Below are 14486 nucleotides of genomic sequence, written 5' to 3' on the forward strand. Positions count from 1 at the left end.
AAATTTGCTGTGTGAAATAAGTTTTTTCAAAGACCTAAAATAAATGTACTCTCAATAAAGAATCAACACCGCTTCACATGTTTTATTTTGTCATACATTCTTCTAGAACTGGGTTCATTTTTCCAGTTTTGTAGAAAAATAGATGTTCCGGCCACCATTTACTTAACTGTCTAGTCTTTAAGACCAATCAGTATGCTCCCTGGAAAGATGAATAAGTCTTGTGACTAACTCGTTTTCTTAAAATTCTTTAAGACAAAGAAATAACTTTTTTTTTTACTCCCAAAGCACAGTATTTCAACAGCAGCAGCCAACATGGGGTTTTAGCAGCTTAACTTTACCCCCTAAATAAAGCTTTGTATAAACCAGTGATTTTACTACAAAAACACTGTCCTTGAAAGAAAGGAGTGGCAGTCAGACATCAATGCAAAACTTGGAATGATTAGGTCATAAACATGGCACTTACAAAAGGTAGCTTATGAGAATATTCCACTTAAGAAGTGGTTACTTTTCTGTCCCTCCTTTATACCCTCAAAAAAAAGAAAAAACACTTCCTTTAAAAATTCCCCTTAAACGTAAGTTTATAAAATTTCAGAAATGCCTTGTACCCAAAACAAGTGCTTAAAAAAAAACAAAAAAAAAAAACCTGTGCTAACAACTCTTACAATTCAGATATATATTTTTTATAACATCTAAAACTGCAAGAGTTCTTTTATTCAGTAGCTCTCTGGTTTAAGACGACCTCCATCTCCTTCACTTACAAAACGTTTTCTGCCCCTGTAACGAAAAGAACACAAACATGAAAATAGATACAAATTCTGACTACGGTCAATTAAAAAACCTTAAAACTTGGTATTTTTTGGTTACTCATTAATTTCGGAGGGGTTTTATTGTTTAAAAAAAGTCAGCATGCTTCTAATTCTTTTGAAAAAGACTTTCCCTGCTATATATCCTGAGATATATCAAATGAACTGCTAATCTGAGCAGTTTTTATTTAAATAAAAGCTTTATTATTGAAATAAATTCATCATACAAATGGAGGCACAAAAAAACTTAAAATATAAATACAGCAAACATTCTGCTATTTAGAAACAGTATTTATTTCTACTGCATTGTTAGTATTATTTGAAAGCTAAACAGTGAACCAAATAAGAAACAACAACGTGATGTGGAATTATGCAAACTAGAGCTATAGAACCTATCAAAATATTCATGTTTAAAATTTTTTAAAAATGTTTTCTCAGATATAAAAAAGCCATAACCCGAATGTGGAGAAACAAATCAGAATCCAATTAATTCCAGTCTGTGCCCCATTCTGGGATTCCTGCTATTTCAAACTCAAGAGGCCTTGCTCTACAATGTAACCACACTAGCTACATGTAGTAGCAACAGCCCAGGAGGAATAGTTGACCACAGCAGCCTAAAACAGTAAGTGGAAAACAGAGTTGGGCAGAATTAGGTCTTATTTTGTGACCCCAGACCAACATACACAGGCCTTCAAGACCACAAACAAATGCACACTTCACTCAAATAAGCAAAAGGATAAAGGACAAAAAGTCATAGTTCTATGGTATACAGAGAAAGTTAGATATCTCCTCAAATCATCCTTGCGAGTAAAGCCACAACAGAGATAACCGTTAGACTTTTGAACACAGATTGGAAAACTTTTAAAAAGCCAATGCCAAGGTGTTGACCCCCTTTCATACTAAGTGGAAACCAGCTACTTTTCCTAAACATAAAGGCTTCAGACTATATTAGGTGACCAAGGAGGGGAACAAAGCAGTAAACAGCAAGAAGCCTTGGCCAAAGTTGAGTTTCTACTAATGTATACCACTTGGCACATCAGTACACAAATGGTGCCAAGTAGAGATCTACATTTTCAAACATTTTTATCAAGGCCATTAAACTGTATCTTCCACCATTATTTTTTCCTTCTCTCTTAATGGCTTCTAAACTTCCTAGAGCAAAGGATACTACCAGGAAGTATTTTTCTGAGATTTAATTCTCATAATGCACTTAAATAAAAATATACAAAGCTTATAAAATTTTTCAGATAAAAATTACAAAAACTTAAAATGTACATACAACAGACCCACACAAGAAGTTTAGCTATTAACTATAAAAGTTTAGCTATAAACTTTTATACCTATTACATTATAAGCTTCCTTATAAGCTTTAACAAAAAATTCATCAACTCCTAAAGCAACCCTGGTAGCACAAATATAACACCTCCAAAGAATCACACACACACTTTCTAGTGTGATAAGATCCAATTAGCCCCAACTGTCCAGTCTATAAAGGAGCAAAAGGGAGCTTCGTAGAGGACAGGAATAAGCCTAGATCCTGGAAGTCAGACATCCTTGGCCTCTACCGTGTGTGACCTTAGAAAAAGGACTTTACACCTCCCTAGCCTCAATTTTCTCATCTTATTGGTGATAATATTGGCTCTGAAACGGTTATTTACACTACTCAGAACAAAGCCTAGTACACAGAACTGCTCCACAAAATTAGTTTCCTTCTAGTGAACTGGGGCTTCATGAGGTAGTCCTGTATAGATTTACAAGAGGGCAAAATAAACTTCGCCTTGTTTCTTCATAAACTTAAAATAGATGATTTTTGCTCTTGAGTGACTTCAGGGAAGATACCATTATTTTTTTTCCCACAGATTAGAATGATAGAAAACTAACTTCAGCATCTCAGCCAGTATTTTATGTTGAAAAAGTAAAGTACCTTGAAGGACAAAGATCTCTGAGTTGTTTGGAAATTATTCCAGCCTGAAAACATTCTTCTACAAATCGTTCAAGCACAGAGTATGAATGTGGGACATCCAGATTAATATCCGGAATTTCATTGTAAATTCTCTCATAACCCTAAAACAATGAAGTTATATACAGAATCAATGAAATTATATACAGAATTGTTAGCCCATATAAAATACATAATGCCATACACCTATCACTGTCATGAAGTTATATTTAAGGCCAAATGTTCATATAATTAGGCTGAAGTCAGATCTGAACCTGGAAAAGCACAGATGATAGTAGGTAGATTTATTACAGAATGTTTTCTTTAAAACTGTTCTCTCGGGACAGCACTGTGGCCAAGTGGTTAAGTTCGAGCGCTCCACTTCAATGGCCCAAGGTTTCGCTGGTTAGGATCCTGGGCACGGACATGGCACTGCTCATCAGGACACGTTGAGGTGCCGTCCCACACACCACAACTAGAAGGACCCACAACTAAATATATACAACTGTGTACTGGGGGGATTTGGGGAGAAAAAGCAGAAAAGAAAAAAGAAAAAAAAAAGATTGGCAATAGTTGTTAGCTCAGGTGCCAATCTTTTAAAAAAAAACAAAAAACAAAAAACCGTTCTCTCAAGGGGCCGGCCCCGTGGCTGAGTAGTTGGGTTCACGTGCTCCACTTCCACAGCCCAGGGTTTCACCAGTTCGGATCCTGGACAAGGACATGGCACCACTCGCCAGGTCATGCTGGGGCGGTGTCCCACATTGCACAACTAGAGACACCCACAACTAGAATCTACAACTGTGGGCTGGGGGACTTTGGGGAGAAGAATAAAAGAAAAAAGAAAAAAGGGAAGATCGGCAACAGTTGTTGGCTCAGGTGCCAAGCCAAAAAAAAAAACTGGTCTCCCCAAAGAACTTCAGGCAGACATCAGACATTGGACACATTTCTTCTCATCTACTTTTCTATAAACACTGACTAAATTTAAGGCAAGTAAGAACCTCCCCAACATTTTAATAACAACACCTACAGTTTTAATAGGAATAAAGTACTTTAAATATAATTTGTTGAAATTCATGTTTCTCTGTACATATAAAATAGAAATCATCATACATTAGAACTCTTAAGGAAGAACCCACAGTCACATTTTTACAAATACAAGTAAAAAAAAAAACACTGACATGTTAGTTTCCAAGAAATGGCTGCAAGAGGTTCAAACATAAACACTACTATTTTAAAAAAGCAGGGGGGAAGGGCCGGCCCCATGGTGTAGTGGTTAAGTTTGTGCATTAAGTTGTGCAGCCCAGGGTTCACAGGTTCGCTCCCAGGCACAGACCTATACACCACTCATCAAGCCATGCTGTGGCAAGGTCCCACATACAAAACAGAGGAAGACTGGCACAGATGTGAGCTCAGGGACAATCTCCCTCAAGCAAAAATAAGACAACTGGCAGCAGATGTTAGCTCAGGGCCAATCTTCTTCACCACCAACAAGAAAAAAACTATAAGCATAATAATAGTGAATATACCTAAAAGAAAACTTCATTGAAAATTCATAAGTTTTATTCAATCGTTACATATTTAAGGTCAAAGCCTAGAATTGTCCAAAATAACATAATACTCACTCTTTTCATTTGGTCTAGAGTAATGGTAGAAGATTTCCAAAGGGATTTTAATAAATCCAAAATCATCTTAAATGTACTTTCTCCAGTTGACTCTAAAACCATTACAATGGCCTAAAAATTGAAGAAATGAATAAATTTTCAGTCATTAATTCATATAAGAAACTGCTTCTAAAATAGATCTCTCTGTAGTATGTAACTAAAATCATTATGAAAATTTAAAAACAACTTTCTCCCTTAACATTAAAATTTTTAAAAAGAAAAAAGTATGCTATTAAAGAAGCATTAACTCACTGTAGTGCAAAAAGAAATGCTTAACAATTCTCTTTGGAATGTTACAGTAATCTTACTTCATATACAAGCTCATGGTGAAAATGAGGTACTTCCAGTTCCTTAAGGCAATGTTCAGCCTCAGATATGTCTCCAGAGAGTAAATATTCTTTCAGCAGCATATCAATCTATGAGATTTAAAAATTGAGATGTATTAGAATTCCAGATTTTTTAAAAAACTGTGATTTGCCTAAAGGATTTATTTAGCCCAATCTCAATATATTACATGATGAAACAGCAGGTCACAAACAGCTATCTAAGAACATATAGACTTGACATGATCCTAACAGAATTTTTTCAGAATTGGAAAGTAAATTTCCAATTTTTAAATGGTTCATAATTATGAAGAACATGCAGTGCTTCAGTTTATCTTAATAATCACTGAGATCTACAAGGAGACTTAAGATGTACATGGCCTAAGTAGTGACCATAACGCTTCAATGCTCCTCGTAAAACAAGTGATCTTAAACACCACTAGAGGGCACCAACTGAAAGTCTCAAAATGAATTCTTAAAAGTGGCAAAAACTCTTTCACTTCCATCAGGATAACGTTAATTGTGCACTGGGAGCCAAAAAATGAGAGATGGTAATAAGGCTTTACTAAACAGGGCAAAAATTTCCATATAGTTTCTCTTTTCTCTATAACTGACAATTTGAAACCTTTTATCTAAAACATTCAGTAATTCAGCTTCCAGTTATAGCTAAAGAGGCAAGTCTTGACTTTCCTGTTCAGATTTGTATTGCAACATCTATGGCTCCAGAGAAAAGGGGGGGAAGTTTTTCAGCACAGGCACTTCAACTACGAATGTTCTTCCCCAGACACTGCCTGTTAAAATCACCTTTGCACCTACTAAGATTGAATAAAATAATCTTATTATCTACTACTTACAACTTCTACAATATATTTTCATAAAAGATAAAGTAAAATCTGATCAATAGAATTCATCCTGATGAATAATTCCTATTATCATGCTTTTAGGAAAGTAAATACTTAAAGCATAGCATTTGAAAAGTGTTTTCACTTTATAATTATAAATTAATACATTTAGTATTTAAATTATACCACTTAGTTTTTTAACTTTGCTATGTGAAGTATTTATGTTTCCCATCAGGTTCCTTGCATTTTTGAGAATGATAAATTATAAATGCACGTATACATTACTAAAAGTCCTCTTTGTCCAACTCATCCTTCTATGTAAAAAGTAAATGAGTACCTAAAAGTCAACCTCAAATTGACATATTGGTAGTTTTATTTCAATTTTTATCTTGACCATTTTTTTGCTGAGATAATTCACATACAATAAAATAGTTTGGCAGTTTCTCAAAATATTAATTTTGGAGAATATTATCATCTTAACAATATTAAGTCTTCCAACCCATAAACATGGGATATCTATTTATCTTTAATTTCTTTCAACGTTTTGCAGTTTTCAATGTAGAAGACTTGCACTTCTTTTGTTAAATTTATTCCTAAGTATTTTAATCTTTTTTATGCTACTGTAAATGCAACTGTTTTCTTAATTTCATTTCAGATCATTCATTGCTAGTGTATAGAATTAGAACTGAATTTTGTATATTGATCTTATATCCTGTAACCATGCTGAATTCGTTTATTAACAGTTGGGTTTTGGTTTTTGTTTTTTTGTGGATTCATTTGGATTTGGATTTTCTGTATACAGATCATGTCATCTGGGAACAGTGAGAGTTTCACTTTTCCCTTTTTAATCTAGATGCCTTTTATTTCATTTTCTTGCCAAACTGCCCTAGTATCTTGACTGTTTTTATACCTCAAATTTTTCTAACAACTTTCGAATTTTTTGAATTCCTCTACTTCCTCTACTTTTTATATGTGGGACGCCTACCACAGCACGGTGTGCCAAGCCGTGCCATGTCCAGACCTGGGATCCGAACTGGCAAACGCTGGGCTGCTGAAGCAGAACGTGTGCACTTAACCGCTGCGCCACTGGGCCGGCCCCAAATCTGGCATTTTAATGCAATAAATCAATTACTTTTTCCTTTAAAGCATGAATACAGGTAATGAAGTGCCTTACAAAAATCTAGCACTCTGATCTACTTTAGCATTCATAATTTATAATCTAAGACTACCCAGTTTCAAATTGCTCAAATAAAAATGGATATTTATTAAATAACTACAAAATAGAAAGTCTTACTTAAACAGTATTTGAAAAACTTTACATACCAATATAAGAAAAAGACTTGAGACATTCCTTTGAGGTTCATACACAGCCTTCTTAGAATTATTCATAAAAGCCATTTTAACTTAACACAGTCTCATTTTTAAGTCAGGGAAACCATAAAAATTTAATAATTATTATTGTGTAATTTATAACAAAAGGGTATAAAGCCAAATATACAAGGATTATTCAATTTTCCATTGGCAGCTGTAAGACTGATCTTAATTTTTGTCCACAAAAATACCAGCTAGAGGGCATAGTTTATTTCCCTAGAGGAATACATACAAACTAAGTTAAAGACAATACTCAATAGTTACCTCTTTAACAAGGTGGTTAACAGACTGCTGCCCACCTCCAGAGCCCCACACACTGTCTTTGCGCTTTCCACCTTTAGACATACTCAGGAGCACAGTAGCCTTATCCAGGGCAGCTCTACCAAAAAAAAAAAAAAAAAATTTAATTTTGACACTCAGACATGCTTAAAGTTGACCAAATTATGGATAAAGTTGGAAAAAAAAAACCATATGCACTAAAAGATTTCACATAACATTAAAGCAACTTAACATTTAAAAGTCTTCTAAAAAACTTTTTCAAAAAACAAAGTGAGGAGCAAAAAAAACTTTGTTTCTCATGTTTATATTCTCATACTCTATTATTTCCATTTCTCAGTCACCAAAAATCTAACATTATTACAAAATAATTGATCTATACCGAGAAGGAACATTTCACATAAAATTGTCATATAGATCCATGCTTTCCCACCAGGCTGACACTTCCATTATGACCCTGAAGTAGTCCTAGGAAATTAACATCTATACTGGATAAAACCTAAGACATGGCTAAATCCAAAGCTAAGTTTCCAGGAAGGTATGAAGTCATATAGCACAACCCCACATATCACGTTTAGCTTATAATTAATCACACCAAAGAACAAGATTGAAAAACATTATTTCCTAAGATTTCTGTAGCACATAAATATTAAATAAAATTTAAAATGGGGCTCCTTTATTAGAATATTAAATTATAAAATTATTACACAATGTTAAAACCTGAAGGACCTTTTTTAAGTCCAATCCTTTCATTTTAAAAATAAACAAACTGAGGCCCAGAGAAGAGTGGCTTGACATAAAGTTTGCTGATGGTTTAGCTAAAACTCAGTACTTCTGCAATATAGTACTGTCATCTTCTTGCTATATCATGCCAACTATCTCTCAACTTTGTTTTAACAGTGAAGGATAGACACAAATGACAGATGTTCACAATGTCTGATTAATTCAAGCATCATTTCAATGGACTCCTGTAGAATTTTCCCCTATTATGAAATGCTAAGCAGGAAAATTAATTTACTTACCTAGCCTGTACACAATCTACAGTTCCTTTGTAACTATCAATATAGGTATTACATAAAATTCCATCTCCAACAGCTCTAGCAATAAACTGGCCCACCAACTATAATAAAAAAAAAAAAGAGCTATATAAAAAAATCTGAAATAAACCTTTATAGAACATAATTTCTAAATACATAAATGATGAAGACTGGTTAAACTACACAATGAATACCTAAGACATCTTGGAATATTGAAAAAAACCTCTATTTAGCACCTCCTAGTTATGCTTGGCACATACTCCCACATCAAGTTAAGTGTCAACGGTGGTGGGGGGACATCTGTTTTGCTCACTACTGAATCCCCAACACCCTGTACATTGCCTGAAACACAGTATATGATCAAAAATACAATGACAAAGTCAAGAGAAACCTCTCTTCTGGGGAAAAAAAGAAAATGAGACTAGGTGTTCTGAGAAAACTGATTAAAGGAATATATCTTATAGAGACAAAGCTGCATAGAAATGTTTATCTGAAAGTATGTTTATAGCATTATGTCTTAGAAAAATTGGAAACTTTAGTGTCCAAGAATAAAGGTGTGGTAAAATGATACATACATAAGATGGCACACCATGTGGCCATAGGGAAATATGTTTACCACATTGTATGGTGTGAGAAAAAGTAAGTTAACAAAATAGCACATACAGTATGATTCCATTTTTTATTAAAACAAAAAATGTAAGGATATATAAAAACCATACATTGATATACACCCAGAGAAAGTAGAATGAAGATTTAACAGCAAAATGTTAACAGTGGTTATTTTTGCTGGCCTTTCCTTTTTGACTTTTATTTTTCAAAAATTCTATAATGAACATGAACTTATGTAATCACTTTTTTAAAGTATGGGTATGGGCATGGGCATAAAAGAAAAAAAGTCCATGTTTGAATCATAGCTCAATACCCTACACAGACTACTGTTTGTCGCAGGAAAGTATTACAGAAACGGCATTTAGGAATTAACCTACCTATACTCTTCCTAAACTAATGTTTAAGTAAAGTGCTCCTACCTTGATTTAAAGCTTTGGTCAAGTAAATAGCAATGATTTCACACGTTTTCAATTTCGAACCAGAAAGTCATATTACGTCATATTAGTGTCAGCATGTATTAAATCTAATAAAAGTATAAGGCTTTGAGGACAGGATCTTAACAGAAGCAAAAATCATGAATTGCCTAATTATTTCCCCACAATGGGAACAGACTTATTTGACTATTTTTACAATAAACATTAGTCAAGCAAATTCAATCCTCAATTATAACAATTACACTTTTTTAAATCCTAGCTCATATAACAGCTTAATGACGTACAATAGAGAATATCCAGAAAGCAAAAAAATATGACCTAAAAACCATACACAGCACTGAGGCAGGGGAAGCAGGACATGAAATTATATTATGATGAAAACTATGTTTGGAAAAAAAATTAAAGAACAGCTAGGGAAAAATACACCAAAAAGTTACAGGGCTATTTTTTTGTGTGTGGTAGGAAATACGGGCCATTTTTTCCTCTTTCATCTACTAAAATTTCCTAGGAGCAGGTATTATTTCCATAATTGGAAGTGTAGCTGGAGGAGAGAGAGAAAGAACACAAAGAAGAATCATACAAACCTGTGGTGCTCTAGGAGTATCCAGTGCTAATTCAGGTAGATCTTTCAACAATTTATCAAATGACTTTTCTACATCGTTTGTGCTCATTACCGTCCCACAAAGGTCAGAAAGGAGCTTAGATGTCATTTCTCTGTGACTAGCCTTTCCCTCCAATGCCAAGGACACTGCCAACACTGGTACTCCACTTTTCATTTCACCAAGATTTAAATCTCTTAGCATTTCCTATTCAAAAAAAAAAAAAAAAAAAGTATGTCACTGCCTTTAATTTAATATAATTTTACTTTTAAAAAACTCAAGATTTTGTGGCCAGCCCCACGGCTGAGTGGTTAAGTTCACCTGCTCCACTTGGGCAGCCCAGGTTTTCACCAGTTTGGATCCTGGGCGCAGACCTAACACTGCTCATCAAGCCATGCTGAGGTGACGTCTCACATAGCACAACCAGAAGAACCTACAACTAGAATATACAATTGTGTACTAGGGGCTCTGGGGAGAAGAAGAAAATAAAAAGAGAGAGAAGATTGGCAACACATGTTAACTCTGGTGCCAATCTTTAAAAAAAAAAAAAAAATCAAGATTTTATCCATATATCCTTACCTTTCTCCCTTTAGAAATAATCAGAGAAGCAGTCATATTTTGTAGGATAGGATAAACACATCTTTCTCTGCATATAAATTAGATATTGATCCACTTTGTCAAGCTTTAACTGTCTGAACATTACTAAACTCAAGAATGTGAATTACACCTAAAATAGTTTATTAATCCACCTAATATTGCTAAGTTTAGTGTTAGGAGTAAACTAACCTGCTTTATAATCTATTAATACTATTTCTAGGAATACTATTTTATGAGCACTTGTGGAGAGATTCATTTTACATTGTCTAAGCTGTTTATACTCTACTTTTCTTCAAAGCTTTCTCTTCACACAAAAATTTACTTTAGACTTTCATATAAAGTTTAAAATGAGATCTTAAACCTTTGTTTTTAAGTAGGATTATTGTTTTAAATGCTGGGATAAAGTTAAAATTTCCTATTAAAAATATAATAGCAGCAGCTAAGACTTACTGAGCACTTATAATGCACCAGGCATTATAACAGCCCCTTTATTTTATATCTTATTTAATACTCGAAATAACCCTTTGAAGGAGGTATCACACCCTACTCATCAGAGCCAAAGCACAGAAAAATTAAGTATTTGCTGAGGGCACACAGCTGGAATGGCCAAGTTGAAAATGAAATATAGGCAGCATGACTCTAGACAGTAAATTCCAGTTAGAGTGCCTTTCCTTTTAAAGCTTCCTCAGAATATTTACATCATACTACTAAAAGGGTGCCAGAACTATTTTCACAGGCACCTAACTGGTGGCCTTGTTAGTAGTCTCTTCCCACTCCACTTCATCTTCCTGGACTGCGCTTGAACAACTAACTCATTGCCTTTAAACATGATATTCCTCCTTCCTGGAAAACCCTCTTCAACTGTCTTATCCTGGCAAACTCCTAACCATCGTTAGATGCCTCAGAATCATCTCTTCTATCGCGCTCCATTTTATGCTTCTCTAACACTCTGCTCATAGTATTACGCAGTGAATAAACACATAGAATACCACTGGTCCCTTGCTAGGTAGGTAAGAGGATTACAACTGTCCCTGCCTTCACAGGACTTATTAAACTCTTCCTCTATAATAGAATGGTTCACATTATATTTTAATAATCTGTTTATATATCATTTCCCTCACTTGACTGAGCTTCAAAAAGGCAGGAATCTCCTATTACAAATTCCTCCACATGGTACACATCCAAAGATATTAAGCCTCATGGTATCAGACAAACCAAGAAAGCCCAGTCTGAATTAAAAGAATCTAAATTATAAGTCTTCTAAACAGTTACAATTCTACTACTTTTCAGTAATCTTAACTAGACCAATAATTTTATTTTGCCCTTTTAGATTTACTTTTTGAACAATGCATAACACGGTAAATGTTCCCATGGAAATTATGCTTCAAATTTATCTTGGTTTCTGTAAACACTCTTTTTTCAAATCTTTATATCTGTGTTATTTTTACTGGACAGAGTACAAAGATAAATTTTATCCTAATCCTGAGCATTGAAATGAATGTCAAAAAACTGGAACTAAGTCAGGCATTTTTAACTGAGATCCCTGAAAAGGTTTCAGAAGGTCCATAAATGCCTCAAAATTGTTAAAATTATATTTCATAAACTATAAATTATAAAAATGTTATAATTATAAAAGTTATTAAAATATCGTGTTGTGCCATTTTTCATAGCAGAAAATGACAAATAGCCCTCATCAGATCCCAAATAGGCAAGAATTGATCTAAATTAATGAAATTTTACTCCATTTCTTAGTTAGAAATTCATTTATACCAAAGAAAAATGCTTAATTATTCAGTGCTCCAAGATCATTCTGGACATGTTGTTTTGCTTCTAATAGGGTTTTTCTCTTCTATATTAGATAAACTATATTTTCAACTTTAAACCTACCGCAACTTCATTAGTATCTCCATGCTCAAAATATTCCTGTATGATTGGTGTTAAAGTTTTCTCAAATGCCGTTTCATCCAAAGGCAAAACCACAGTTTCATAAACACAGTTCTCCTGGGTGGGGAAGAGGGAGAAAGAGTTATAAATTAAAAAACAAAATATTCAGATAAATTTAAATTGTTTTCTAATTTTATATTCCAACTAGTTAGTAATCCTCATTCAGGGCAAGAAAAAGACACACTACATGCTTTGGTCACTTGTATTATATAAAAATAGAATCTATGTCACTGTTCTTTTACAAAATCTGAATACAATAAACCAATACTATAGATTAGAACCACTAACCACAGCAAATACATGACTTGTTCCCAACCTCCCATATCTTGCTACTTTTTTATATCTCTCACCAATCCTTCAGTAACCAAAAAGCTTTCAGATGGTTTCCTGTCATACCTAGTATTTTCATTAAAACTTTACTTTTTAAAAAAATGAAGCAGGAACCAAAGCCTTCATGATTAGTATTATCATAATAAAAGTCCCTATAACAAAAATCAATGTTGTAGTGACTAAAAAATCTCTAAGGAAAAGCACTATTCAACTGACATTTCAAAAAGATGATTATTGTCCATTAATCTTCTATAGCCCTTCTCCTCTGCAAAAAAGCCCTGAAATGTTTATATCCAACTTGTGACCGGCTTGAGTCTAACAACATACACTTGAAAGACTATACATTAAAATGAGAATTTTTAGCAAAGATTCTACAGTATTTAAATTCTAGTGATTTTAAAATATATTTTTTAGTGTTCTCTTAGAAATATTTCCACGTCCAACTATTAGTTAAAATAGATAAAAGTACATACAAACAATACACAATAAAAACAATCTAACGTATACTCTGATAATTTCCTTTCTAAAATTTTCAATCGTAATGCCCTACCTTATGCAAAGATAGTACTTTAAAAAATATGTCATAATGTTTGGTTATTTGCTTCAAAATAATCCAGAGCATGGGGAGCAGGGGGCTGGGGCAGACGGACACAAGAGGAAGAGTAAATGGAAGTACAAGATGAAAGGTGATTAGCCATGAGCTATTAATTATTGAAGTCAGTAAAGTTGGGAGATGAGTACAGCAGGTTCATTATACTATCCTACTTTTGTATAAGTTAGATATTTTCCATTAAAAAGACAAATACATATAAATGCTCTATAAAATATATTAAAAATTTACATTCCCAGCACTGTCCCTAGAAAAAAAGATCTACGTGTTCCAAAAATAAAATTTACCATATAGTTACCATCCTAAACAGCAATATTTAAAAGGAACTTAATATCTATAACTCTTTTATGATGTTCAAAAGAATATATATTCTTCTCTATTATCATTACTACAGAAAGAAACTATACTAACTCAACAGAATTTATTGAAAAGCAGTCAATTTGATAATCCTAAGTGAATTTGTAAAGACCTACTTTAAACTCACTTCAGAAATCAAGTGAAAATTATGCATACATTACTATCAGTTAACTTCGTTTCCTAATCCAAAATTAACCCAACAGTCTGAAAGTACTGACTATGTATGTGATTTAGACATATATACTATACATAATCATATATATAATTTGATAGATATTAGTATAGATATAGAATATACAATTTGAAAAATGAATGAGTAAACTACAAACATGAGGTCAAAACATTTATATGCATTGTAAATATATATTTAAAAAAAGTAAAGCAATGATACCTGGTCATCATCATAGTTAGGATCCTTCACATCTACTTCCTCCACATCATATACCTGTCCAGGTGTACCCCAGACACCTTTGCCTCCTGCACCACCTGAAAACGTTTAGAATTGAGAAAGGAAAGAGCACAAAGTTCATAAATTTTCATTTTAATTGAAATATGAAATAATTCGAGATGTTCAGATGTTAATTAACAGCTAAAAGAGTGTATTTTAATTTCTATGCTAGTTCTTTCTCCAGTTGAGAGTTATAAACATCTTTTTATTCAGATCACTGCTTTTTCAGTAATGATTATATACTATATTATTTTATAACCTATTTCCCAAACATCAAGTTCAAACAGCTTATAAAGTTAAAACTAT

The 14486-nt window shown here is 33.4% G+C and overlaps 1 protein-coding gene across 12 annotated transcripts in view; it reads right to left on the reverse strand.

Annotated features, from left to right (window-relative positions):
• Positions 1 to 55: 55 nt before the first annotated feature.
• The window catches only part of PDCD4 (programmed cell death 4), a 27841-nt gene continuing 13410 nt past the window's right edge, over positions 56 to 14486 (reverse strand). For all 12 annotated transcript variants that reach the window (XM_070632875.1, XM_070632836.1, XM_070632852.1 and 9 more), the window contains 9 exons: positions 14124 to 14218; positions 12379 to 12492; positions 9880 to 10101; positions 8238 to 8335; positions 7204 to 7318; positions 4712 to 4819; positions 4365 to 4475; positions 2728 to 2867; positions 56 to 774 (listed from right to left, as the gene is read on the reverse strand). In XM_070632875.1, the coding sequence (XP_070488976.1) occupies positions 714 to 774; positions 2728 to 2867; positions 4365 to 4475; positions 4712 to 4819; positions 7204 to 7318; positions 8238 to 8335; positions 9880 to 10101; positions 12379 to 12492; positions 14124 to 14218 (1064 nt within the window). In that variant the 3' untranslated portion in view covers positions 56 to 713. The remainder of the gene's footprint in view (positions 775 to 2727; positions 2868 to 4364; positions 4476 to 4711; positions 4820 to 7203; positions 7319 to 8237; positions 8336 to 9879; positions 10102 to 12378; positions 12493 to 14123; positions 14219 to 14486) is intronic.

Source organism: Equus przewalskii, chromosome 1, assembly GCF_037783145.1.
Source record: "Equus przewalskii isolate Varuska chromosome 1, EquPr2, whole genome shotgun sequence".
NCBI lineage: Eukaryota > Metazoa > Chordata > Mammalia > Perissodactyla > Equidae > Equus > Equus przewalskii.